Source organism: Pipistrellus kuhlii, unplaced genomic scaffold (genome assembly GCF_014108245.1).
Source record: "Pipistrellus kuhlii isolate mPipKuh1 unplaced genomic scaffold, mPipKuh1.p scaffold_m20_p_8, whole genome shotgun sequence".
Lineage (NCBI taxonomy): Eukaryota > Metazoa > Chordata > Mammalia > Chiroptera > Vespertilionidae > Pipistrellus > Pipistrellus kuhlii.
In genome coordinates this window covers 69068503-69095722 of record NW_023425584.1, presented here as the reverse complement: position 1 = coordinate 69095722, position 27220 = coordinate 69068503, and the positions used below count along the sequence as shown (strand labels likewise).

At 41.2% G+C, this 27220-nt stretch overlaps 1 protein-coding gene across 7 annotated transcripts; it reads right to left on the bottom strand.

The window, feature by feature from the left end:
• Positions 1-1993: 1993 nt before the first annotated feature.
• ZNF558 (zinc finger protein 558) lies at positions 1994-26270 on the bottom strand. Of its 7 annotated transcripts, XM_045576528.1 has the most exons (9): positions 25929-26270; positions 22054-22129; positions 15873-15986; positions 15112-15200; positions 14461-14587; positions 5718-5813; positions 5195-5277; positions 4472-4723; positions 1994-2405 (listed from the first exon to the last, which is right to left on the bottom strand). In XM_045576528.1, the coding sequence occupies exons 3-9, from the start codon at positions 15892-15894 to the stop codon at positions 2289-2291; spliced, it is 786 nt and encodes a 261-aa protein (XP_045432484.1). In that variant the 5' UTR covers positions 15895-15986; positions 22054-22129; positions 25929-26270; the 3' UTR covers positions 1994-2288. The 7 variants fall into 7 exon arrangements, with proteins under 7 accessions (XP_045432484.1, XP_036279503.1, XP_036279505.1 ...); XM_036423610.2 differs by lacking the exon at positions 1994-2405 and having other exon boundaries at positions 2597-4723; positions 25929-26267; XM_036423612.2 differs by lacking the exon at positions 1994-2405 and having other exon boundaries at positions 2597-4723; positions 26003-26267.
• Between the last annotated feature and the right edge of the window lie 950 nt (positions 26271-27220).

The following is a 27220-nucleotide window of genomic DNA, read 5'->3' as shown; positions in this document are numbered from 1 at the left end:
ACAGAGCAGAGTGATTGGGGTTGGCACCAGCAGCAGGTGCCAATGGTGGCTGCTGCCCCTATAGCTCCTAAGAGCAGGGGGCGGTGGAGAATCCCAGAGGGATAATTGGGGCTGGCAGCCACCACTTGCACCCGCTGATGGCGCCAAGTAATTGGGGATGACACTGAGTTTGGGGCTGGTGCTAGATGTCTGCCAGCAGCAGGTGTGAGCAGGGCCAGTACTGGCAGCAGGTGCGAGTGTTGGGTGGGGACTGCAGCATGTGGGAGCAATGAATTTTCAGTAATCACCAGACTCACCCTGATGACAGTGACTGTTGTGCTACTGTGGTCTGACGCCCCCATTCACCTGCTCCACCATCCCACTGCAGCTGACACCCGCCATGTTCTGCGTGTGCCCCCTGATGGTCAGCACAGGTCATAGCAACCAGTTGTTAGGTTGTTCCATCGTTCGGTGTATTTGCATATTAGGGGGATATGTGTGTGTGTGTATGCATATATGCATATATAATGTCCTTGACAAGTTAAGTGCCAAATGACCTTCCCTCTTTTAAAATCAGGACAGCCATCCTATATAATAAAAGCCTAGTATGCAAATAGACCGAATGGTGAAACGACTGGTTGCTATGATACACACTGATCACCAGAGGGCAGATGCTCAATGCAGGAGCTGCCCCCTGGTGGTCAGTGTGCTTCCACAGGAGGAGCACTGCTCAGCCAGTAACAGGGCTCACAGCTGGCAAGTGCAATGGCAGTGGTGGGAGCCTCTCCCACCAGCACAGCTGTCAGACATCCCTCAAGGGCTCCTAGACTCTGAGAGGGCACAGGGCCTCTAGTATTTAATAAAGAGGCAGTGGTTAAGTGCACAGACTGTCTGGGTTCAAATCTGGGCTCTATCATTTACTAGCCAGTAACTCAGGTAAATAACATTAAGTGTATCATACCAGTTTTCTGATCTGTAAAATGGGAATATTAATAGCCTGTACATTTGAAGCTTACATTGAATACTCAATAAGTGAATATTCATAAGGCATTCAGAAGTGTTCAGTATATAGAAAGTTATATAAGTGACTGATCATTTATTAATATATTGAAGTACTTAGCTATAAAAATTATGGCCCCTACATAAAAAGCAGTTCACAAGAAAATAATAATCCTGTTGCTTAGTTACATTGCATCAAATATGTAAACAAAAATTACAAAAATGTTAATTTATAACCAAAATGGAAGACTTGAATACACATCTATTACTAAATATAAATAAGTTTGAGGAAAAAACTGAATGTGCATACTATATAAAAAAACAATTAGCTTGGGTTAATGGGCATACACTCTATATTTAAAAATTACAGAACGCACGTTTTTAAACAAATATGAAATATAAAATCTGACTAATAGATTTACCAGTAAAATATTGCATTCAACTGGATATTAATACCTCCTCAAAACTAAATCCCCAAAATCACTTGGGCTCTAATCACTCAGAGGTAACTTTTAATAACTTGAAGAGAAGCCTAAGAAGAAGCAATCTAGAGTTGACACAGCCAATCAGAAGTTTCCTGGGAGCCCATATCATTGTGATTTTTTAAATCCTTATAATTAAAATATAGCTTTTCTAGGCCTTGAGCACACTTTCAAGGGAAAAAAATAATTAAGGTGAATAGAATTTAGTGAGGCAAACAAGCCAGATGATGTTATACCAGTGACTTATACCTACTTATGGTCAGCAGAGGAAGTCAACACATCGTTGGGTTTCAGGAAAGCTTTCCATACTGAATATTTTTAATACTGCTTGACAACTTCAACAAAATGTGGTTTTTTTTTTTTTTTTTTTTTTTTTTTTTTTTTTTTTTGTTTTTTGTTTTTTTTAAAAAATATATTTCTTATTGATTTCAGAGAGGAAAAAGAGAGAAACATCAATGATGAGGGAGGACCATTGATTGGCTGCTTTCTGCATGCCCCCTACTGGGGATTGAGCCCGCAAGCCAGGCATAAGCCCTTGATTGGAATTGAACCTGGGACCCTTCAGTTTGCAGGCTGACGCCCTACCCACCAAGCCAACCAGCTAGGGCAACAAAATGTTTTTTTCTTAAAGTAGGGGAGAATGGGCACTGGAGAAGCTAAAAGTAACTGCTATACTAGGATCTACCCTAATAAAAAGTAACATGCTAATTGACAATACCTTTGCAAAGCCCCCTAGCCAATCGGGAGTGACTATGCAAATTAACCCAATAAAGATGGCAGGTTAATTTACATATGCAGTTGCTGAGTGGCCAGGAGTGGGGTGAGACCTCAGTTGCTCCAGGCCTCTGGGAAGCGTGGGAAGGTGGCTCCGGCCAGTGCGAAGAAGGTGCTGGCAGTCAGGGGAAAGGCGGCCCATTCTTGCACGAATCTTCGTGCATCGGGCTTCTGGTATAAATATAAAAAAGAATCAACATCATAAAGTCCACTTGACAAAATGCCATTACGTGAGAAGAAAAGTATTGTATATAGCACATACAGTGTTTCATTATGGTAAACTAAATCACTGAGGAGATATTCAGAAATACCTTTGTCATATATTGATATCTTCAAAGAGTAAATATGACATACCAAACTAATACAAAATTTAAGGTTTATTTTAGGCTATAGCTATAGACATAAATGTTTATACTAAGACATAACTAAAAATTAATAAATTAATGCACCAATCTAAGGATTAGACACTGTTAAAGGTAATATACCACACTCTTTTGGTTTACATTTTCCATTCCATGTTTATTTTGTGGTTACTCAGTGAATAGGTGAGGCTGAGCCATCCTTGTACTGATTACATTCCTAGGGTCTTCCTCTACTGTGAATTCTCACAAGTCAACAACGAGGAATCATGGAAAGATCTTCCAAAATTAATACAATGACAGGTTTTGCGTCCAGGGAGTATTTCAAATTTTTCCTAATGTAACAGGTATCATTAAAGGCATTCCCTCAATCTTTATATTTTTTGCAGTGAGTTCTCATAGTTTTCTAAGAATGAGAAAAAGGGAAGACTTTCCAGTACTGATTACATTTAACAGGACTTTCTCACATCTCTCAAAAAACTGAGAGAACATTAAGGCTTTTTTGTTGCATTCAGAGTATCTCACCATCGTTTGCTCAGTAACATAAATGTGCTGAGGGGGTTTTCACATTCCTTATATGAGTATTACTCTGTACTGATTTATCACATGTACTGGGCACATTAAGGTGAGTTTGAGCTTAAAGTTTTCCACAAAGATTGCACTCGAGGTTTTTCTCCAGAGTGAATTAACCTGAGAGTTGCACAATATCAAATTGATGGAAAGCTGAAGGGCCTTGCTTCATTGATTTTATGACAAGCTTCTCAGATGTTTCCCAAGGATCTCCTCTCTCCTGGTATACACTCCTGGTGTAGTCTTCTTCCACATTGTATCAGGATTGGTCTGTGTATCCAATACAGTATGGAAGAGATAACATATCCTTCCAAGGCTAGGTTATAAAAGACAACATGGCTTCAGTATTAGCTCTCCCTCAGATCAAATGTTTTGGAGGGAACCTGATACTGCACATAAAAATACTCAGGCCCATGGAAAATCTTACATGGTGAGGAAATGAAGGTTCCCTGGCAATATCCAGCACTAAATTTCCAGGCATGTGAGTCAGCCATTTTGGAAAAGACTCTTTGGCCATAAAAATACAGATGACTGTAGCTTCTGATGATTATCTTGACTGCACCCTCATGAGAGACACTGAGCCAGAACTACAAAATTAAGCCAATTATGAACTTCTGACTTTCAGAAATTGTGAGATAAGTGTTTGTCATTTGAAACCACTCTGTTTGGGAGGGAAATTAGCTAGGCAGCAATAGGTAACTCTTACACCTGGCATGAGTTACCACAAGTTGTCTGAAGGATTAAAAAAATCAATGAATGCTTTCCCAGTTTCTGTATTCAAATCCACCTATTATGTATCTTCTTATGCACAGAAAGGTAAGAATTAGTGGTGAAAGATTTTCCACAATGGTTACATTCATAGGGTTTTTCTCCAGTGTGAGTTCTCACATGTTTCTTAACAGCTGAGAGATTATTAAAAGCTTTTCCACAGTTACTGCATTCATAGGGTTTCTCTCCAGTATGAATTCTTTTGTGCACAGTAAGAGAAAAGCTACTACTAAAGGATTTGCCACATTGATTACACATATAGGGTTTTTCTCCAGTATGAGTTCTCATATGCTGTGTCAGATAGGAGCTCTTTCTAAAGGTTTTCCCACAATCATGGCACTCATAAGGTTTCTCCCCTGTGTGGATACTATTGTGCCCAGTAAGAGAAGATCTCGTGCTGAAGGCCTTTCCACACAGATTACATTCATGATGATTCTCTCTTGTATGAATTCTCTTGTGGCTTTTGAGGTTACAACTAGTACGGAAAACATGAAAACATTGGTTACATTCATAAGGTTTTTCTCCAGTGTGAATTCTTACATGCAGTCTGAGAGATGAGGGATCATTGAAGGCTTTCCCACAGTCATTGCATTCATAAGGTTTCTCCCCATTATGTATTCTCTTATGAATAGTAAGATAAGATCTACTGCTGAAAGATTTTCCACATTGATTACAGTCATAGGGTTTTTCTCCAGTATGAATTCTCTTGTGTTGAGTAAGGTTAGATTTTGTGCTGAATACTTTAAAACACTGATTACATTCATTAAGTTTCATTCCAACTTGATTTCTTTCCTGTTAATAGAGAAATGATAACTAATTTGTAATATTTTTAATATTCAGTGTTGTCATACAAATTCTCTCTCCCAGGAATTATGCTAATTAATATAACTGATGTTTTCACTATTTTCAGTGCTTATGTAAGATAGCTACCCAGTCAGAGCTCTTATAAATTAAAAAAATATAAGTCCTTACCATACAAGAGCATTTTTTGATAAATTTAAGACCACTTTATGATTCAACAGACAATATCTTAAGTCACATTTAAGGAAATAATTTACTTCTGGTAACTCAGTAAAAAAAATTTAGTTTGAAGCTAACATATAATTTCCTCCAAATTCACAATTTTTCCATAATATCTCTCTAGAGACACCATTTTATCATTTGTAAATGTTACTTTCTTCTTATGATACTCCTTCTTGTGGCTTTTCTAACTTAGAGAATTCTTCTACTGTGAAAAACCAAGAATCACCATTTTAGTCTTACCTCTTTTACACCATTAGAACGTTTATTCCTAAAAACATGCTTCTTAGGTGTTAACCATTTGGTTTTAAGTATAGTTTCCAAATCTGAAACAAATTGAAAAGGGATTTAAGTATACACATGGGTAAAGCTAGACTCTGAGAGATTAGGGTTTTTGAGATTTGTAGTGAAAAGGATAAGAGTAATCAAATTGTAGGGTTAAAAAAAGGATTCAAGGAGGATTAAGATTTGTCAGAAATTTATAAAAGAAGGAATTATCAGGGATATAAAGTAGAAAGAAATTGGACAAAAAGTTAAAGACTTAAGCAAAACAAAAACAAGGGGAGATGAAAGCCCAAGTTCAAAGTAAAGCATACAATGCTGAACAGCAAGTTAAAAGGAAAAAAATGCTCATACAAATGTTCTTGGCCAGCTCCATCAGAAAAAAAGACATTTTATAAAGTTCTCTAAGTATTACATTAATACTTCCATGTCCCAAATCACTGGCTACAGCTATTCCTCAGAGTCATATCGACCTGGTGCTCACCTGAACAAATGCCTGGGAGAATTCCTCTTCCCTCTGTCATCACCTTGTCTTCTTGCTCCAACTGAGAGATTAGGCTGAGTTTATCAACATGATACCCTAATCATGGAGAAAAGATATGTTGAAGGCGGATTGTGCAGGTGACAAGGAACTCCATGAAACTGAAGCCAACAATTCTAAAGAGGCCAGGTGAGGCTTTTTAGAGTAAAGGAATAATTACACTTACATTCTAATGAATACTATAACTCCCAAGGAACAAAAATACAAGTATCCTTATTCAATATCTAAGTGATAGGACATAAATATAGTTGGCCCTTGAATGAGGGGATTAGGGTACTGACCACCTGCACAGTCAAAACTCCACATTTAATTTGATCCCCCCAAAACTTTAGTTGTCCCTTGGTATCCATGGGAGATTGGACCTCCTGTGGATACCAAAATCCTCAGATGCTCAAGTCCTTTATATAAAATGGCATAGAACAATGCATATATTGGCTTTCTACATTCACAGATTCCCAATCCATGGGTCAATAATACTGTTGTTTTAAAAAAATATATATTTTATTGATTTTTTACAGAGAGGAAGAGAGAGGGATAGAAAGTTAGAAACATCGATGAGACAGAATCATCGATCAGCTGCCTCTTGCACACCCCCTACTGAGGATGTGCCCACAACCAAGGTACATGCCCTTGACCAGAATCGAACCCGGGACCTTTCAGTCCGCATCCCGATGCTCTATCCATTGAGCCAAACTGGTCCCGGCAATAATACTGTTTTTGATCTGTGGTTGGTTGAATCTTCAGATGTGAAGCCTGGGCTATGATGGACCAACTGTATAATTATTGAAAATGTCTATGTATAAATGGACCTATACAGTTCAAACTTATTCCAGGGTCAACTATAGTCTCAAAGCCCATGTCAAAGTCTAAATTACACACATCAGAAGCTCTAAAGCTTTTAACTATGGAGATATAAAGTCAGAGTAAGAAACAAATATTCAGTTCATAGGGTAGGCATCAGTAACAAAGCTCTGTGAAGGTGGAGAACATGTTTGTCTCATTCATCACTGTACTCCTAAACCTAGCACAGACCCAGGAATAGAGAAGTGCTTAAGAAATTCTAGTGAGAAGTCATGACATTGAAAACAAGAAATACTAAACTCCAAAAGCCCATCCCTACACAAAAGCAATGAATAAACTGGCAAAAATCTTTAAGAGTTAACTTTACTAGAATTCTGGAGACTTATCAAAAGATTATAGCAACCAGGAAAATGCTTAATCAAGGGGAAAAAAAACAGCTGACATTTTAACCGATCCTTGACTAATTCTCTATTTCATGCTTTGGCCATGGCCTTGAAGACAACAGCCCACATTCCTAGTAATGGAGGAAGCAGAATGAATTCAAGGAACTGTGATTGTTTGTTAGACCTTTCTGAAGGTTTGGCTCAAAGGGTTTGCCTTCATTTATCTAATCCCAAACTCTCCAAGGGCTGAGCTGTGTTAAACACATTTAAAGGCAAATATATCAGCCACCACTATTTGAAGCAAGGGAAAACAGAAAACAAAAGACTTACTGAACACTTGGAAGGAAAAGTGTGGAACAATAAGTTTTGAGGAATTTTTGATAAGTTCTTTCACATTCCTTTTGTAGTTGAAAAAACGGTGCTATAATAAATCATTAATTCCTGCCATAGCTAGTTTGGCTCAGTGGATAGAACATCAGCCTGAGGACTGAAGGGTCCTGGGTTCAATTCTGTTCAAGGGCACAAGCCCGGATTGTGGGCTCGATCCCCAGTAGGGGCTATAATGATTCCCTCTCATTACTGACTGTTTCTATATTAAAAAAAAAAAAAAAAAAAAAAAGATAATAAATTCCTAATTGGACAGATCATGGTGGGTAGTCATACAACAGTAACTTTGTTTTTCATAATAGTTTATTGATTTTTAGAGAGAGGATGGGAGGAGAGAAACATTGATGTGAGAGTGCAACATCAATTGGCTGACTCCTGCATGATTCCCCCTACCGGGATCAAGCCCGCAACCTGAGCATACATGCTTTCGACCAGGAATAGAATCGGCAACCCCCTGGTGCATAGGACAACACCCAACTAACTAGGCAACACTGGCCGGAGCACAACATAACCTTTAAAAAAAAAAATCTTTAGTGAGAGGTTTTTAAGCAAGGCAAGCCCTGCCCATTGGTCTTGAGCATCTAAATTAACAGAGTTTATTTACACTTCTCCCCCCACCCCCCCGAAAAAGCATGATTACCCTCAAGAAAGTGCATAATCTTAACCATCCTGTAATCTGATCTACACCTTGCTTTCTTCCATTTTCCTGTAAACTTTCTTGTGTTCCCTCAATTTCAAATGCATAAAAGAAACTGAAAAACTGCTATTCTCCAGAGCATTTGAGATTTTGATTCCTGGTAATTGTCATCAGTTTTGCTCAAATGAACTCTTATAAAAATTTTTTACAAGTTTTAGCCGTTTTTTACATTGACACTTTTAATCTTTTGTATGCCTTTTGCATACTCAAAGTGGGCACATGCTCAGGAAAGACCTGAAAAAGCACTAAGTCCTCAGCTATGACTGAACTTTAGGCTTTTTTCATAAGCAGGCTGTGAAGCTATGGAGAGTGTAAACCCCCATTATATACTCAGAGCCCATCTGCAGAGACTAGGAGACTTTTGTTTGTTTTTGTTCCAGGTATACAAGGAGTTCTCAACATAGCAGAGTCTTAAGTAGCCAAAAACAAATATAGATATTACCAAATTAGTTCAGAAACATCACTAAACATACAGCAAAAACAAACCCTGGGGATGAGAAAAAGCTGATTCTAGAATTGCCATATGATAGTATTCCAAATGTCCAATTTTTAGCCAGTAAAATTACAAGGCAGGCAAAGAAATAATTTTATAGCCCAATATAGGAAAAAAAAAAAATGGTCCCTGGGGAAACCTAACCATTAAGCTTAGTAGATAAAGAATTTTTAAAAATATACTTTATTGATTTTAGAGAGATAGAGGAAAGAAGAGGTAAGGAGGAAAGGAGGGAAGAAGAGAAGATGAATGTGTGAGAGAAACATCTCTTGGCTGCCCTCCCACAACCTCGGTATGTGCCCTGACTGGAATCAAACCAGTGACCTTTTGGTGCACAGGATGATGCTCAAGCAATTGAGCCATACTGGACAGGGCTAGATAAAGAACTTAAAAATACCTATTTTAATACTTAAAGATCTAAATGAAACCATGTAGAAAGAACTAAAGGAAACAATAAGAACAAATACTGATCAATAGAAAACATGTTAAAGATAGAAGTTATTTAAAAAACCTACATAGGTATTTTGCAATTGAAATGTACAGTAACACAAGCAAAACATTCAGAAGAAGAGTTCAACAGCAGGTTTGAGTAGGCAGACTAGAGAATTAATGACTACGAGATAGGAAAATTTATATCACCCACTCTGAAAAATAGAAAAAAAAAATGAACAGAGCCTAAATGACCTGTGGGATACTATCAAACATATCAACAACATCCACATAATGGAAGTTCCTTAAGTAGAGAAGAGAATGAAGTAGAAAAGAATATCTGAAGAGATACTTAACCAAATTTGATGGGGGAAAAAAAAAAATATATATATATATCCAATTACAATTGGAGAGTGTAAAACCCCATATATATATATATATATATATATATATATATATATATATATATATACACACACACACACACACACACACACACACACACACACACAACCAAGATTAAAACATCCCAGATAGGTTAAACTGAAAGAGATCACTTCCAATAGTAATGTATCTACTTTACAAGAAATGCTAATTAGACTCTTTCAAACTGAAATAAAAGGACAATGAATATTAACTCAAATCTATAAAAAGAAAGAATACTGATAAGGAGAATACATAGGTAAGTATAACTCAATAATAATAGCTTTTTGGGTTTTTTTATTAGTATAACACCTTCATTTCTGTTCTGTAATTTTTTTCCTATATGACTTGGCTCAGTGGATAGAGCATTGGCCTATGGACTGAAGGTCCTGGGTTCAATTACAGTCAAGGGCATGTACCTTGGTTGTAGGCTCCTCCCTGGCCTGGGCCCTGGTTTGGGAACATGCAAGAAGTAACCAATTGATGTATTTCTCTTACATCGATGATTCTGTCTCTTCCCCTCCCACTCTCTCTAAAAATCAATAGAAAAATATCCTTGGGAGAGGATTAAAAAAGGAGAGAGGGAGGGAGGGAGGGAGGGAGGGAGAGAGAGAGAGAGAGAGAGAGGGAGGGAGGGAGGGGGAGGGAGGGAGGGAGGGAGAGAGAAATGCCTAAAGCAATAATTGTAAATCTATGTAAATCTATATTAATAGCCACACAATGTATAAGATGTAAGGGGTGATAAAGCATTATAAAGTGAGGGAGAAGGTGTGCAGAGTATAGCTATATAGGAACAAAACTTTGGTATGCTATTGAACAAAGTTGGTATTAAATAAAAATAATTATAAATTAAAATGTTAATTATAATTCCCAGGACAGCTACTAAAAAATAACTAAAAAATATATAAATGTCACCCCAATAAATTCAATAAAAAAACAAAACTAAACTGAACAAAAAATAAGTGGGGAATTAAAATGGCCCACTAGAAAATATAGAACACAAAAATGTAAATAATAATGGAGGAATGGAGGAACAAATAGAACACAAATAACAAAATAGCATGAATAGGTTCTTCTTCATCAGTAACTAGAGGCCTGGTGCACGAATTTGTGCATGGGTGGGGTCTCTTGGCCTTGCCAGCAATTGGGGCCCTCTCACCCAGTCCCAATCACTGGACCCCAGCAGTCAAAGCGTCTGTTCCCTGGTGGTCAGTGCTCATCATAGCTATTGGTCAGACATTTAGAATATTACACTTTTATTATATAGGATTATCTTACATGTAAATTGATTAATTTATGTCCAATTAAAAGGCAGGTTTTGGCAGAGTGGACAAAACAATCATCCAATTATATGCTATCTTTAGGACACTCACTTTACATCTAAAGACATTAATTAGTTGAAAGTCAACTGCTGGGAAAATTTATTCCATGAACACAGCAGATAAAAGAGAGATTGTGTAGCTATATTAATTTCAGGCAAAATAGATTTTAAGACAAAAATTGTTATAAGACACAAAGAAAGGTATTACTTAATAATAAAAAGGTAACTTCACCAAGAAGATATAACAATTAGAGACATATATGTACCTAACAAAAGAGCTCAAAAATATATAAATTCAAAATTGACAGAATTGAAGGGAGAAATAAAGACTACAGTAATAGTTGCAGACTTCAACATACCATATTGAAAAATAGGCAGAAAACTAGGTAGAAGACCAACAAGGAAGCAGAGGACTTAGTCAATCCTACACATTAGTGGTTGTCAAACCTGGGCTCGTGAGACAAATACGGCTCTTTGGCCCCTTGAGTGTGGCTCTTCCACAAAATACCACGGCCTGGGCAAGTCTTTTTTGAAGAAGTGGCGTTAGAAGTTTAAGTTTAAAAAAATTTGGCTCTCAAAAGAAATTTCAGCCGAAACTGGTTTGGCTCAGTAGATAAGAGTGTTGGCCTGTGGACTGAAAGGTCCCAGGTACTATTCTAGTCAAAGGCATGTAACTTGGTTGCAGACACATCCCCAGTAGGGGGTGTGCAGGAGGCAGCTGATCAATGTTTCTCTCTCATCCATGTTTCTAACTCTCTATCCTTATCTGTAAAAAAAAATAAAAAAAATAAATAAAAATCTATCCCTCTCTGTAAAAAAAAAAAAAATCAATAAAATATATTTAAAAAAATTTCAATTGTTGTACTGTTGATATTTGGCTCTGTTGACTAATGAGTTTGCCGACCACTGCTATACACAAATTGGACCTAATCCTCTCTACTAATAAAAGGGTAATATGCTAATTAGACCAGGTCAACCAGACATCTTCTGGATGTCCGGCTTCCTTCCAGAAGAGCAGGAGGCTAGAATTTCTCCAGACAACGGAGGAAGCCAAGCTTCTGCAGCCCTGGCTGGCGCAGGCTTTCACTCCAGGCTACAAAGTTTCAATTATAGAAGATACATAAATTCCAACAGAAATGGCTGCTGCCATGGAGTGAGCAGGAGGCTTGGCTCCACTCCAGGCTACAGTTTCAATTGTAGAAGATAAATAAATTCCAGATCCCAGGGCCTCTGTTTGGGTTGCTGGGGGGCGTGGCCAGCCTGCAAACCACCACAGGTCCCTCACCAAGGCCACCCCATGCCCCCCTGATCCGGGACACCCTTCAGGGCAAACCAGCTGGCCCCTACCCATGCACCAGGTCTCTATCCTATCTAATAAAAGAGTAATATGCAGACTGACCATCACTCCAACACATAAGATGGCTGCACCCATGTGGTCAAAGATCCTGCCCCCATGTGGACACAAGATGTCCAGCACAAGCTGGGCAGCAGGGGAGGGCAGTTGGGAGGGACCAGGCCTGCGAGGGAGGGCAGTTGAAGGTGATCACCCTGCAGGTGAGGGCAGTTAGGGGTGACCAGGGAGGCAGAGGATGGAAGTTGGGGGCAAACAGGCTGGCAGGGGAGCAGTTAGGCATCAATCAGGCTGGCATGGGAGTGGTTAGGGGGTGATCAGACTGGCAGGCAGAAGTGGATAAGGGCAATTAGGAAGGCAGACAGGCAAGCAGTTGGGAGACAGCAGTCTCAGATTGGAGAGGGTGCAGGCTAGGCTGAGGGACCCCCCTGCATGAATTTTGTGCACTGGGCCTCTAGTAGCTAGTAAGATTAAAGCAATAATAAAAATACTTCCAACAAACAAAAGTCCTGGACCCTTTTATGCACTTGCTGGGACTGCAAACTGATGCAGTCCCTTTGGAAAATAGTATGGACAATCCTCAAAAATATAAATATAGATATACCATACAACCCAGCAATTCCACTTCTGGGTATTTACCCAAAGAAACCAAAAACACTAATTTGAAAAGATACATGTATTCCTATGCCCATTGCAGCATTATTTATAATATAATAGCTATGATTTGGAAGCAACCTAGTGTCCTTCAACAGATGAATTGATAACAAAAATGAGGTACATATACACAGTGGAATATTATGCAGCAATAAAAAGGAATGAAATACTGCCATTTGTGACAACATGGATGACTCTAGAGGGTATTATGCTAAATGAAATAGGTCAGGCAGAGAAAGGCAAATACTGTATGGTGACACTTATACATGGAATCTCAAAAACAGGAACAAACAAAACGAAAACAGATTTATAGAAACATAGAACAAAGGGATGGTTACCAAAAGGGAGGGGGGGTGGGAGAATGGATGAAAAAGGGGAATATAGCCAATAATATTGTGGATAAGTTTGTATGGTGAGATTATTACTAGAATTAGTGGGGTGATCACTTTGTAAGGTAAAGAAATATCGAATCATTATACTGTACCCTGAAACTAATATTATATAATATTATATACAATATAGTATTACATACCAACTAACTTAAATTTTTTTTTTTTTTTAATATGTATTTTATTGATTTTTTACAGAGAGGAAGGGAGAGGAATAGAATTAGAGACATCGATCAGCTGCCTCTTGCATACCTTCCTACTGGGGATGTGCCCACAACCAAGGTACATGCCCTTGACCAGAATCAAACCTGGGGTCCTTCAGTCTGCAGGTTGATGCTCTGTCCACTGAGCCAAATCAGTCAGGGCTATACTTAGATTTTAAAAATTAAATTAAAAAAGAAATTGGAAAGATACCACAGACTGGGAGAAATTATTGCAAGTCATATTCTGAATAAGGGTATAGTATTTATAATATATAATGAACTTTTACAAGCCAAGAACAAAAAAAATAACTATTGATAAATTTAAAAGGCTTGAATAAGCATTTCTTCAAAGATATGCAAATAGTTAACAAGGAGATGGAAAAATGTTCAAGGTCATCAGGATGAAATGCAAATCAAAACAAGATGCCACTTCATACCCACATGAATGGCTATAATAAAGAAACCAAACAAATGTTGGGGAAGCTGTGGAGAAATCTCAACTCCTGTGTTGCTGGGGAAACAGTTTGGCTGTTTCTTAGTAAGCTAACAATAGTAATATAGGACCCAGCATTCCATTCCTAGATACATACCCAAGAGAACTATAAACATAGGTTTAAATAAAGACTTATACACAAAAATGCGTAGCAATATTACTTATAACAGCCTGATATGTGGAAACAACCCAAATGTTTATCAACCACTGACTGGGTAAACAAAATATTGTGTACCCACAAAATGAAATATTATTCAGTCATACAAAGGCATAAATGAGATACACACTATAACACAGCAAAACCTTTACACATTATACTTCCTGAAAGAAACCAGACAAAGAGCACATATTTTATCATCCGATGATATAAAATAGGCAAATTCATAGAGACAGAAAGCAAATTAGGGGTTGCCAGCAGCTGGGAGGGGGGATGTAATGAGTATTGACCACTAAATGGGTGTGAGTTTTTTAGTGATGATGACAATTAGATAGTGCTGATGGTTGCACAACACTGGGAGTACATCAAAGCCACTGAATTGTACGCTTTAAAATGGTTATGATAGTAAATTTTATGTTATGTGAATGTTGCCTCAATTTAAAAAAAGAAGGAAAGACTTGTTGCCTGAGTTAAGAAATAAATGCAGGAATGGTGTGAGGCTTACCCAGCGATGCCAAGTTCCTGCAGTTCTCCAGCATCACATCTTTGTACAGTGTTTTCTGAGAAGGATCCAGCAATGCCCACTCTTCCTGGGTAAACTCGACGGCCACATCCTTGAAGGTCACCATGTCCTAAAGTCATCGAAAACATTATGGCTTAGCCAAGGACCACTGAGGTTATACAGGAAAAGGGCCAAGGATGACAAGAGTGGGGACCGGGAATTCAAAACAGATGGTATATTTTGTATATTAGAGTTCTGGGCTCTACTCTGATTTGCTTTTGGACTCAGCCTTCAGTCTCAGAGACTGAATATAGGCCTGGAACATCGCAGAAATCAGAAATACTTGGTAAATGCATGAATGATTTCCAAATGGCCACCATCAATTGCTTGAATTTAAGAAACAGTCACGTCTTTCCTTAGTGCTCCGTTAAAAACTATCAGCAGAACATGAGAGAGGGACCTGCAGGAGACTTTGCAATGCGGTAAATACTGACATATCCTGACCTTGTTTGGGCAGCCCCTTACCCTCCATTAGATGCTCAGAGATCCTGGATGCCTGAAGATCTGGTTTGGCTGTGAAGCCCAGGTCATTGAAAGATAACAAGTTCAACTTTGGCCAAAAAATAATGATTTGGAAAAAGAAACATGACTCACTGGTAACCCACTTGTCAGGAAGCCATTAACTAACCCTTCCTCCTCTGTGCATCCTTTTTGAGGGGGTGTTGAGTACAGGGGAGACTGAACTGGAGAAGTAGAAATGAGTCATAAATAAGTCACAAGAATCCAGTGTACTCTATACTCTAGCATAGGGGTGTCGAACTCAATCAGAGAAGGGGCCAAAATCTAAAATCCAGCCTAAATCGCGGGCCGAATGGTTTACTGAACAGTCATAAACTGTCATTGTGATGGAAACGCAGCGGAGTGCAGTGATGACAGCGCGGTGCGGGCCACATTGCAAGGCCTGGCGGGACGGATTTGGCCCGCGGGCCTTGTGTTTGACACATGTGCTCTAGCACTCACAAACTCCCCTCCTACCTGTGAACACACACACACATTAATTTTTTATTAAAAAACTAGAGCAGAGCCCTGTCTCACCAGGGCCAGAAAACAGAGCTTGAGAGATTATTCACGTTCCACAGACAAGAAATTTGAAAATCCAATTGTCATTTAATCAGGTTTATAAAAAGAATTACAGATAAAATTCAAAAGCTCATTTTGAATTTTATTTACCACACAGGTGACAGCTCCACAGTCATACAAACTACTAAAACCTCAAATACCCAAAATCTAATTAGGAGGCAGTGACCTCTGAGCTCCACTCCTGCCTCGCCTGCTGAGCCCCTCCCCTACCTCCTCGGCGGTACAGGGGCCTTTTGACACCTGGCCTCTGAGCGCTGCTGGGACCCACAACTCACCACAGGTGGGGAATAGAACCATGACACGATCCTATGATTCAGTCAGAAAATTTTCCTAAACAACAGGATGATGGGAGAACCAGGAGGCTTCTCTTCTTACTCCCACAATGCACTCTGGAATAAATAAGATAATATGAAAAACGCATAGCTTCTCTCTTTCTCTAGGCTACTGAGGACAAATCTATCTCAGCCTGGGCATCATGTTCTCCTTCAAAATGCAATGTCTTTGTTATTGGGCCTTTATTTTGCCAGGCAGCTGGTAAACCCTTGGCTGTGTGATGGCAAAACTTATCTTCTGTCCACCATGATATGACCAGCACATTACTGCTCCATCCCATTTTATTTTATTTATTTTTTATTTTTTAAAATATATTTTATTGATTTTTTTACAGAGAGGGAGAGGAATAGAGACTTAGAAGCATTGATGAGAGAGACATCGATCAGCTGCCTCCTGCACACCCCCTACTGGGGATGTGCCCGCAACCAAGGTACATGTCCTTGACCGGAATCGAACCCGGGACCGTTCAGTCCGCAGGTTGACGCTCTATCCACTGAGCCATACCGGTTTCGGCTCCACCCCATTTTATTATTTACTTATTTTAATTCTAACCCTAGGCAGTATTATTTAAAAATTTTTATTTCAGAGACAGAGAGGAACATCGATGTGAGACAGAAACACTGATCAGTTGTTGCCTTCCATATGCCTTCTGATTAGGGATCAAACCCGAAACATGGGTATGTGCCCTGACCAGGAATTGAACCCGTGACCTTTCGGTGTATGGGACAACGCTCCAACCAATTGAGCTACACCAGCCTGGGGCTGCCCCACCTCCTTTTAAATTCTCAGTTTCACTGTAGTTTGATGCATGTGGTTGTCACAATCACATTCCCACCTTCAAACCCTATTCACTTAAGACTGGGGCACCTGACTTCCATTATTCTTTCAGCCTCCAGTGCTACCTCACTCAGATGATCTCGGACTCACTGTGCTATGAGTTTGCTTTACTCCACCTTTGCCACACATTTCCACAGGCACCACCCTGGGCTTGCTCATCACCTGATGTTGTTTCACTCTCCAGAACAATAGTTCAGAAATTTCCCTCTCTCTGAACACAACCTCCCAAACTTTTCCTTTGTTCACTCATTTTTTCCTTTCACTACATGTGTCTTCTACTACATAAAGAACTCAGTTCACCTACTATACTACCTTCTTGCTACCCATCAGTCACCTCTCCCTCATTTCATGCTTACCCAGCCTGGATTACCATGTCCCTCATTTCCACAAATTTCCTTATCCCTAAGCCCCACCTTCAGTGTTTCAGCAGAACTCTGACCATGTGCTCTGTGGAGCACTCGGGCAGACCAGCCTGCAGGAGAACTGAACTATTGTCACCTTTAGACAAACATGATCACCAACATGACAAGAGCCCTCAATCCTGCAGGACAATCCTATAAGTCAATGGAGCTTCCTACTAATCAAACCTTTTCTAATCTCTTTAAACTCACCTTTTCCCTCTATGGCAATCAGCTTCCTATATAGCCTTAATGATTCAAGCCTCCTGATAGTCACACCTGCATTAATGAGGGCTGAGCTGCGTGACTAATAGAATGCTGTGGAGGTGATTTCTTCGTCTCTTGCACTGCCTGCTCTAGGGGAAGCCTTGCTGCAAGGACACACAAGTGGTCCTGTGGCGAGACACCTGGAGAGGAACTGAGGCCTCTCTCCAATGCCAGCACGAATGCCAGCATGTGCATGAACCACCATGAAAGCGCATCTTTCAGCACCAGTCAAGCCTTCAGATGACTGCAGTTTCAGCTGATACCTGGCTGAGAAATCACGAAAAGTCCCTGAGCCAGAACCTTGAACCTAAGATGAATTCCTAAACTACAAAAACTGTGAGACAGGAAATGACTACTATTATTTTAAGGGACTAAGATTAGCAGCAAACAGATAAGGAATAGACCCTCACTTTCTGCAGATGGCCTCGCATCCTACTTCTCAAAGTGACCATCATGAGAGGATTCTACCTTCCTGACGTCAAAATGACAATCTGAACGCAGTTTCCTCCCTCTCTTCTGCTGTAAACCAGGAGCTGTCTCCCTTCTCTATAAGGCCAGGCTACAGCTTTGTTGTGTCCCATCCCACCTGCCTTTAGAAGCTTTTGGTACACTATTGATGACCTCTTGTTTATCCTTTAAGCTCTCCCACTCTACTAGACTCTCACCCCATTTAAATCCAATGCAGTATTTAGTGATGAAATATGTCTTTCTAATAGCACAGTTTTCTTTCCAGTTACTGCCCCGTCTCTGCTTCTCATCACAGTGTTTTCACTCTGTCTCATTTCCTCATGTCCCACTAACTCCTCCAAACAGTATCATTTGTTTCTACCACTACCAATCCAATTGGTAGAACTACTGATAATCTTATTCACAGCGATGTAAACTGCAGCTACACTGATACCGATTTTTATCAGATCAACAAAGACAGGGCGGGCCACTTCTTTTATTGGCAAGGCTGTAGGGAAATGCACTCTCATACACTGCTGGGATATAACTCATATGGAAGGAATTTGTTCATGTCAAGCAAAATGCAAAAACATTTACTCTTTCACTGTCAATGGAACTTCTAGGGATCTATTTCAATGGTAACACAAATACTAAAAGACCTGGGTGAGTTTAGTGTAAATCCTGACATTTTTTTCTCTTTTTGTAATGCAAGTGTCTGACTTGAGCTTTGATTGCCAAGCAACATCCATTTTGAAGAGGCATCCAGTTCAAATACAGATGTCTCTAATGAACACATCTGGCAGTCTCAGGACCACATAAGGATGCCAGGCTGTTGCCGCTACTGAGGCTCTTTCTTTTAGAGATCTTGATTGATTTTATTGTAATAACTGACTATTTGGACTACCTGTTTGTTTTCCCTTCCTGCATTTTAAATTCTTGTTCGTATGTTTTAAACTCACCAATAAAGAGTGAACCCATGGGAGGAGAGAAACCAAGATGGCGGCAAAGGTAAACACCTAACTGCAGCCTCACACAACAATTTCAGTCAAATAAACTAAAATACAAAATGGACATTACCCAGAACTACAGGAAAGTCAACTGACTGGAAATTCTACAATGAGAAGGAAAGAGAAAACCAGAAGGAAAGTCAGAGGAGTTGTAAAAGCCTAAGGTATGGAGACACGTTGCGCGTGAGGAGAGGATGGAGCCGGAAAGGAGGGGGAGGCTGAGTGCCTGGCTGGCGTTCCCTAACGGGAAGGAGATAAAAGCTCCGGACTGTGCTGAACCCCAGTTCTGACAGCACTGAACCCCAGTTCTAGGCCAGACCCTGGAGACCAAGACTCATACAGAGGGAGCCTGGGCTATAAGGCGAAACCTCAGGGGAGCGGTGAAAGAAGTCCCAGAGGCGTGCACATTGTGCACAGAGAACGGACAGTTGACTGTGCTGCTGGATTGCCCTAGCAGGAAGGAGACAAAAGCTCCAGACTGCTCTGAACCCCACTTCCAACTGAACTGAACCCCAGTTCCGGGCTCATTGGGGGAGAGCCTAGACTGTTTGGTAGCAGGCGAAACTTAAGGGCACCTTTCTCTCAGAGGTGCTTGCAGTAAGTACCGAAGGACACTGAGGAACACTGAGACTCAGGAGCCTCATAGGGCGGGGCTGACGGAAGCCAAGGCTGTAGGCTCCACCCTGAAACTCTGCCCCATCCAAGCTGAACACAGACTTTTAAGGCTACCAACTCAGGGAAGCTGCAAAAATGCCAAGACAAGGAAACAGATCACAAACGAAAGAAATGGAGGACAAAAAGCGACTGGATATAGAGTTCAAAACCACGCTTATGAGGTTTTTCAAGAATTTCCTAGAAAAGGCCAATAAAATAAATGAGACCTATGAGGATATAAAAAGAGATCAACTAGAAATAATAAGGGAACAACTAGAAATAATAAGGGATCAACTAGAAATAAAGAATACATTGTCTGAAATAAAAAATATTATACAGAGTACTAAAAACAGAATGGAAGATCACAAGAATCAAGTCAAAGATTTGGAACATAAAGAACCAGAAGACACTCCTCTGCAGAAGCAAGAAGACAAGAGAATTTAGAAAGTTGAAGATAATGTAAGAAACCTCTGGGACAACATCAAGTGAACCAACATCAGAATTATAGGGGTCCCAGAAGAAGAGAGAGAGCAAGATACTGAAAACATACTGAAAGAAATAGTGACAGAAAACTTCCCCCACCTGGTGAAAGAATTAGACTTACAAGTCCAGGAAGCGCACAGAATTCCAAACAAAAGGAATCCAAAGAGGACCACACCAAGACACATCATAATTAAAATTCCAAGAGCAAAAGACAAAGAGAGAATATTAAAAGCAGCAAGGGAAAAGCAGGTAGTTACCTATAAAGGAGCACCCATACTATTGTCAGTTGATTTCTCAACAGAAACCATGCAGGCCAGAAGGAAATGGCAAGAAATATTCAAGGTGATAAATAGTAAGAACCTACAGCCCAAAATACTCTACCCAGCAAAGCTATCACTCAGAATCGAGGGCTAAAGGAGTTCATCACCACCAAACCAGAATTATATGAATTGCTGAAGGGGGTTCTTTAGGAAGAGGAAGAAAATAAAGATAAAAATTATGAACAACAAATACGTAACTATCAACAAATGAATCTAAAAACCAAGGGAATTAAAAAATCTGATGAACAATATTAACTGGTGAATATAATAGAATCAGAGGTATTGAAGGGGAGTGAACTGACGATTCTCGGGGGAAAAGGGGAGTGGGGGTGCGGGAAGAGCCTGAACAAAAACTGTGCACCTATGGATGAGGACAATGGGGGGTGGGGAAAGGGCAGAGGGTGGGGTGGGAACCTGGTAGAGGGGAGCAATTGGGGGGGGGGGGAAGAGGAACATTTGTAATAATACAAACAATAAAGATTTATTTAAAAAAAAGGAAAAAAAGAAAAAAAAAGTGAACCCATGAACCTTAGGCCCCCACCCTACACCCCAATAAAAGCAGAACTCTAGGCCCATGTACTCTATCTATGACATTCCTGTGTGGGCTAAGGTGTGCTTTCTAGGTCTCGTAAGTCGTTAACCTGTATCTTTTCAGTTTCCTCATAGTTATTGGTGAAGGAATCTATTTCAACATCAGTTATTAATAGGCTGAGATCAGCATAGAACAGCAAGAGTATTCACTGTGGCATTATTATAATATCAAAGGACTGGAAACAACACAAATGACCATCAATAGAAAATAAGTTCAATAAACTACGGGATACCCACATCATGAAGAAACATGCAGCCAAAAAAGAAAAAGACAATTTCTATGTATTGATAGATTCTTATCTTCAATAAATTTAAGTGGGGAAAAAAATCAAAGTATCAAGCAGCATATATAGAATGTAGTACCAGAATAAAATGTAATTCTGTAAAACTAGCTTTTTTTAAATATGTGTCCTCCGTGCACCTAAAAGATGAAAGCAATAAATGGTGTGTGTACAGAGAGGGGAACTTAAGACACTAAGAGTGAGTGTGGGCCAGGTGAAAAAGAGTTGTACGGAGTCACTGACTCCTGGGCCTATATGATAGGTTAATGCTCCCGCTCCAAAGATGTCCACTCCGCAGAACCTGTGAATGTGCTGAGTTACAAGGCAAAGAGTTTTACACATGTGATCAAGGTAAAGATCTTGAGATGGGGAGATGATCCTGAATTATCCAGGTGGGCCCAACGTCATCACAAGGGTCCTTATAAAAGGGAAGCAGGAGGGTCAGGATCTGCAAAAGAGATGTGATGATAAAAACAGAGGAGGGAGGGAGGGTGGGAAGGAGAGGGAGAGAGAGAAAGAGAGACGCTACACTGCTAGCTCTGAAGATGAAAAGAGAAGCATTAAGCCAAGGAAAGAATGCAGGCAGCCTCAAATGAAGGTCAAGGCAAGGGAATGGATTCTCCCCTAGAGACTCCAGAAGGAATGCAGCCCTGCCAACTCATTTAGGATTTCTGACCTCCAGAACCACAGGAAAATAAATATGTGATGCATTAAGCCACAAGGTTTATGATAATTTGTTACAGCAGCTATAAGAAACTCATACAGCCTCTCACATCAAACCCTCCCTGAGCCCTGGTGTGAGTCCAAGACCCACACACCTGTGGCAGAATGTCCTGACCTGCTGCAGGTGGAGGGTGGCTCCTTCCTCCCACCAGGGACCCAATTTGTAGTTAGGAATAGTCATAGCCACTGAGCTGAGGAGAAGAGAAGAGGTAGGGTCCACCCAGCTCACAGCCCCAAGAGGAAAGGAAACTGACAAATTGCCTGGGACACTTTCAGACGCCAAGGACCTCTTCAAGGTCTCCTGGCAGTTAGAGTTCACCTGAGGACAGAAGGGGACTCCACTCAGGCTACAGATTCAGAGACTCCTCTCTCCTCTTGGCTGTGTTGGTGCTGCGAAGGTCACAGAGAAAGGGCCACTCCACACCAGAGTTGCCCAACAGAATTGTCAGTGATAGAAATGTTCTTTAATTCTTCTCTGTCCAATGTGGCAGCCACTAGCCAAAGGTGGCTACTGACCACTTGAAATATGGTCATTGGAACTGAGAAAATTTGGTTGTATTTTTCATTGGTTTAACTGAAATGGTGACGCCTGGCTAATGGCCACCATGGTGTACAGAGAAGCCCTACACATACTTAGGCCTGACTTTCTTTCGGATGTGGAGGACGGGACCTGAGAGTGGCAAAGTGGGGTGAAAACTTGGACCTGGGTGAGGATGATGCCTGCAGGTTTGCATGGACAGAAGCTAGGAGAATAGTAAATGTTCTGTGCTACCTGACAGATACATGCATGAATGGAAGCATAATATTCTTAGTTCTAAACTCTAAGGTCTCTCTCTCTCTCTCTCTCTCTCTCTCTCTCTCTCTCTCTCTCTCTCTCTTTTTTAAAAAAATGCTTTTTATTGATTTTTTACAGAGAGGAAGGGAGAGGGATAGAAAGTTAGAAAGATCAATGAGAGAGAAAAATTGATCAGCTGCCTCCTGCATATCCCCTACTGGGGATGTGCCCGCAACCAAGGTATTATACATGCCCTTGACCGGAATCAAACCTGGGACCTTTCAGTCCGCAGGCCGACGCTCTATCCACTGAGCCAAACTGGTTAGGGCAGTCTTTTTTTTCTTCTACTTTCCTCCTCCACAGGCCTAGGGTACAACCATCCTAATCCTAAACTTCTTCCTATCACCTTCTATCTTCCCTCTTAAGTCCTCATTCTTAATCCAGAAGTCCATTTTAACCAGCGTGCAAAAACCAAATGCTAACCACACACCCTCTTCAGTGTCTGCCCAGTGGCTTTAGAAGACAGTCCAGAGGAATGCCTGATGTGGTCCGGCCTGCCCAACTGTCCAGCCTGGCTCACACTCCTTCCCTGTGCTGTTGTCTTGGCTTCAGCCATCCCCGTCTCCCCTGTTAATGGAGGACCCAGGCTCTCCTGCGTTTGGGGGTTGTTTTCACGCAGTTCTCTCTGCCCAAAGTGCTCTCTTAAATGTACTCCCACACCTGCACTCTAGTCTAGTTCTGTGACTAGCAAAATCCAGCCCCAACTTTAGCTCTCAAGCTAAATATCAGGCCTTCTCAAAATGACTTCCTTGTTCTTTCAGGTTGAGTCCTCTGTGCCAAGCTCCCACATCAATTATGTAATTAACTGCTTAGAATGTAAATTCCACAGAAGCAAGACAAGGTCTGCTTGGTTCTCCAGGGTCCCTATGTATCTGGCCCATGGCCTAGCTCATGGAGATGATGAACCATCCTGTTTGCCTATGACTATCCTGATTTGAACACTAAATGTCCAATATCCTGGCAAATCCCTTAGAGTTGAGCAAATGAGGAGGCCTGGTCCCCTAAATTGCACACTCAAAAAGGATCTGTTGCATGACAAGCAAATATACCCCTCAAGAATGACATAGAAAATCTAATGAAAAAAGTATGGACATGCATATGTGTGCACATGTGTGTATGTATACACACACACACACACACAAACAATTATTAAAGCCCAACAATTGAATATAAAATTACTTAAAATGCTTCTCTTCAATATGAATCACCAGACTGTTAGTTCGGAAAAGTTTTAAGAAACAAAGTTAATTTCTATTGGAAGGCAAGTTGTGAAGGACAGTCTCTGGAAACTAGCACCTTACCCTTCAATCTCTAAGTTGTTGCTTAATATTCCTCCAAATGATTTTAAATCTCATTGAGAAAAAAATCCCACTTGCTCAAAATACATTTGTTTGCTTGTCAATTTAAATTTCTGTTACTAATGTAAAAAAGTTAAAATATTTTTTCCCCCTAATGCTCCCATATTTTCAATCTTTGTGGAGGATTTATAGAGCTTTAGAAGTCAAACTCAACAGGACTGAGGAATATTGCTAAATATTCCTGCCAGTCTTTAGTTGGGTGACTTGTCATACTTCATATACATGTAAAGATTATATATTTATACTTATACTTATATATAAAATTCTAACATTTTTAGTATATAATGTGAGCAAATACATATTGCTATACTCTTACACATTTTGTTATTTACATGTTTGTTTGTGTATTTTTTATTTAATAAATCTTTAATTTATTTAATAAATCTTGTTCAGATTATTACAATTGTTTCTCCTTTTCCCCACCATAGCTCCCTTCCACCCAGTTCCCACCCCACCCTCTGTAATGTGTATTTATTTACATGTAACTGTATTTATTGAATTATTAACATACATATAGCCACACACACCTTACTATCTTTCCCTTGAATATAACACATCAAACATAAGAAAATGTTCTCAAGATTCTCTCATTCTTGCCCTGGCTGGTTTGGCTCAGTGGATAAAGCGTCAGCCTGTGGACTGAAGGATCCCAGGTTCAATTCCTGTCAGGGACACATGCTGGGGTTTCAGGCTTGATCCCCAGTGGGGGGTGTGTGTGAGGCAGCCGATCAATGATTCTCTCTCATCATTGATGTTTCTCTTTCTCTCTCCTCTGAAAAAAAAAAAAATGTGTATGTATATATATATATATATATTTTATAATTTATATTTTATAATTTATATATATATATATAATTTTTTAAAAAAGATTACCTTATTCCTAGTGACCCTGTGTTTCTGATCTTAGCTCAAGAAAGCCCATTAGCAGTTATTCTGCCCAGTGGAGACAGGTGGAATCTGTTTGCACAAGTGCCACACAGCCCTCACCTGGTCACACAGAGATCTTAAATCAGTGAGGAAAGGTGAGCCTCAAAACTGGTTTCAACTCATACCTGAGCTCTAGAGGTGCTTTTCTTGTCTGAGGAGGAGGAAAATAAAAAAGGCCTTTTATAGACATAATACAGTTACTGAATGGAAAAGCCATCCCATTCACTTTTCTTTTCTGAATTTACTGATTAATGAGTAATTATTGGCAGTAACTGGATTTCCCTGATTCCCAGCCAGCCACTCCCCAAGTGGGGAAAGCAGGTTCATGCTGTGTGCAATTGGCTCGCTCAACTCATTTGGCTGCATTGAGAGTTTTTGGCGCCTCCAGTCACTTTAAATATGGCTTGTCACTTGGGGGCCCTATACACGACTCCGCTGACTTTTAAACAATTTCCACAGTTCACTCAGGGCTTCAGAGGCTGTAAGGCCCTAAAGCAGGGTTCCCTAAGCTCAGCCCCACGGGCATTTGGGGCTGGATAATTCTTTATTGTGAAGGTTGTGCCCTGGAGGTCGTGGGGCAGCATCCTCGGCCTCCGCCCTCTAGATGCCAATGGTACCCGCCCCGCCCCCTTTGCAATGACCCAAACAAAGCCTCCATACTAGGCTACAAGTCCCCTGGGGACCAACATCACACCCGGCGAGGGTGACGGCGGGCCCGAAGCTCTGAGGGAGGGAAGCGGCGTGAAGAGCTGGGAGGTACCGGCAGCTTCCGGTAGAAAACGGTCCCGGGAGGGACAGCGGGTCCCGGGCCGTGATGGGATGCCCTCAGCCCAACCCCTCCCTGCACCGCCCGGGCCACCCGCAGCTCACCGCGTCCTCCCCTGGCACCGCGGCCAACCGCACCACGTGAACGCCGCCCCACCCAGAGCAGTCGGAGCACGTACCGTGAAGCCAGCCGGCCATCCGCGGCGGCCTCCGCGGCGCCTCCCCGCGCCCCCACTTCCGGTCTCGGGCTGGCGGCTCCACACGGGCTTCCGGTCACGGAGAGAGAATCTTGGGAGCTCGGGGCAGAAGTGGTGATATAGGCGAGCGGGGGCCGGGAGAGACCCATGGGCGGTGTGTGAGCAGAGACTAGTTTCTGGGGTCGGGACTAGGCTCTGGGAGACGCCAGACACGGAGGGCGTGGCTCTGGGCGAGGACCTGCTCCAGGGGCTGGAGCCGGACAGGGAGCAGGGGGCGTGGCCGTGGGTGGTATTAGGGCCAGGGGGCGTGGCCTCGAGGGGACCGGGATGTAGGTGGTACCAGGTGGAGAGGACTGGGTGATGGGGGGTTGCGGGGGGGGCGGGGGGGGGCAGATTCCTGCTGAAGGCTCTGGGTGGGAACCAGACCTGAGGGTGGGGCTGGAGTGGAAGGGCAGGAGGCTGGACAAGACCCATCCCAGGGGTGGGGCTGAGGCAGGGATGGGGCTGGAATAGGTGAGGTGGGCTGAACTGTGGGAAGAAAGCTCTAGTCTAGGGGCTGGCCGAGGTGGGGCTTTTCCTGGATCCCTAGACTTTACAGTAAACCTTCGATTTTGCGAACCTCTATTTAAGGGACAGAATTTCCAGTCCATATGTCATATGCGACAATTAGCACTCTGTTAATTGTAAAATGCTTTTAACTAACATTGGCTTATAATTAAGTTAACAGGTTTGTTTTTTTTTTTGGTTATTCACTATTTTAAACAGCGGGTCCCGGGCTGTGATGGGATGCGAATAGGCTATATGTTGGAAAAAAAAAACACTAATAAAATTTTGCTTACGCCGAAGCCGGTTTGGCTCAGTGGTAGAGCGTGGGTCTGCGGACTGAAAGGTCCAGGTTCGATTCCCGTCAAGGGCATGTACATTGGTTGCGGGCACATTCCCGGTAGGGGGTGTGCAAGAGGCAGCTGGTCGATGTTTCTCTCTCATTGACATTTCTAGCTCTCTATCTTATCTCTCTCCCTTCCTCTCTGTAAAAAAATCAATAAAATATATTTTTAAAATTTTGCTTACATTAAATTATTACGTATCTACAGCTATAATCTACATATTAAATTCAAGTCACCGCTAATAAACGATGTTGGGTGAATGATTAACACATGATCACAGTGCATCACCTGTGGCAACTGGTTCTGTTGTTGC

Excerpts from the sequence above, each read along its gene's own strand:
- ZNF558 (XM_036423610.2), bottom strand. The coding sequence starts at position 15,894 with ATGGTTCTATTCCCCACCTGTG. Across the intron at positions 14,588-15,111 it reads TCCTGACAAGTGGGTTACCA|GACATGGTGACCTTCAAGGA; the intron begins GTGAGTCATGTT and ends CGATGACTTTAG. Across the intron at positions 4,724-5,194 it reads GTTCTAATGGTGTAAAAGAG|GAAAGAAATCAAGTTGGAAT; the intron begins GTAAGACTAAAA and ends CTCTATTAACAG.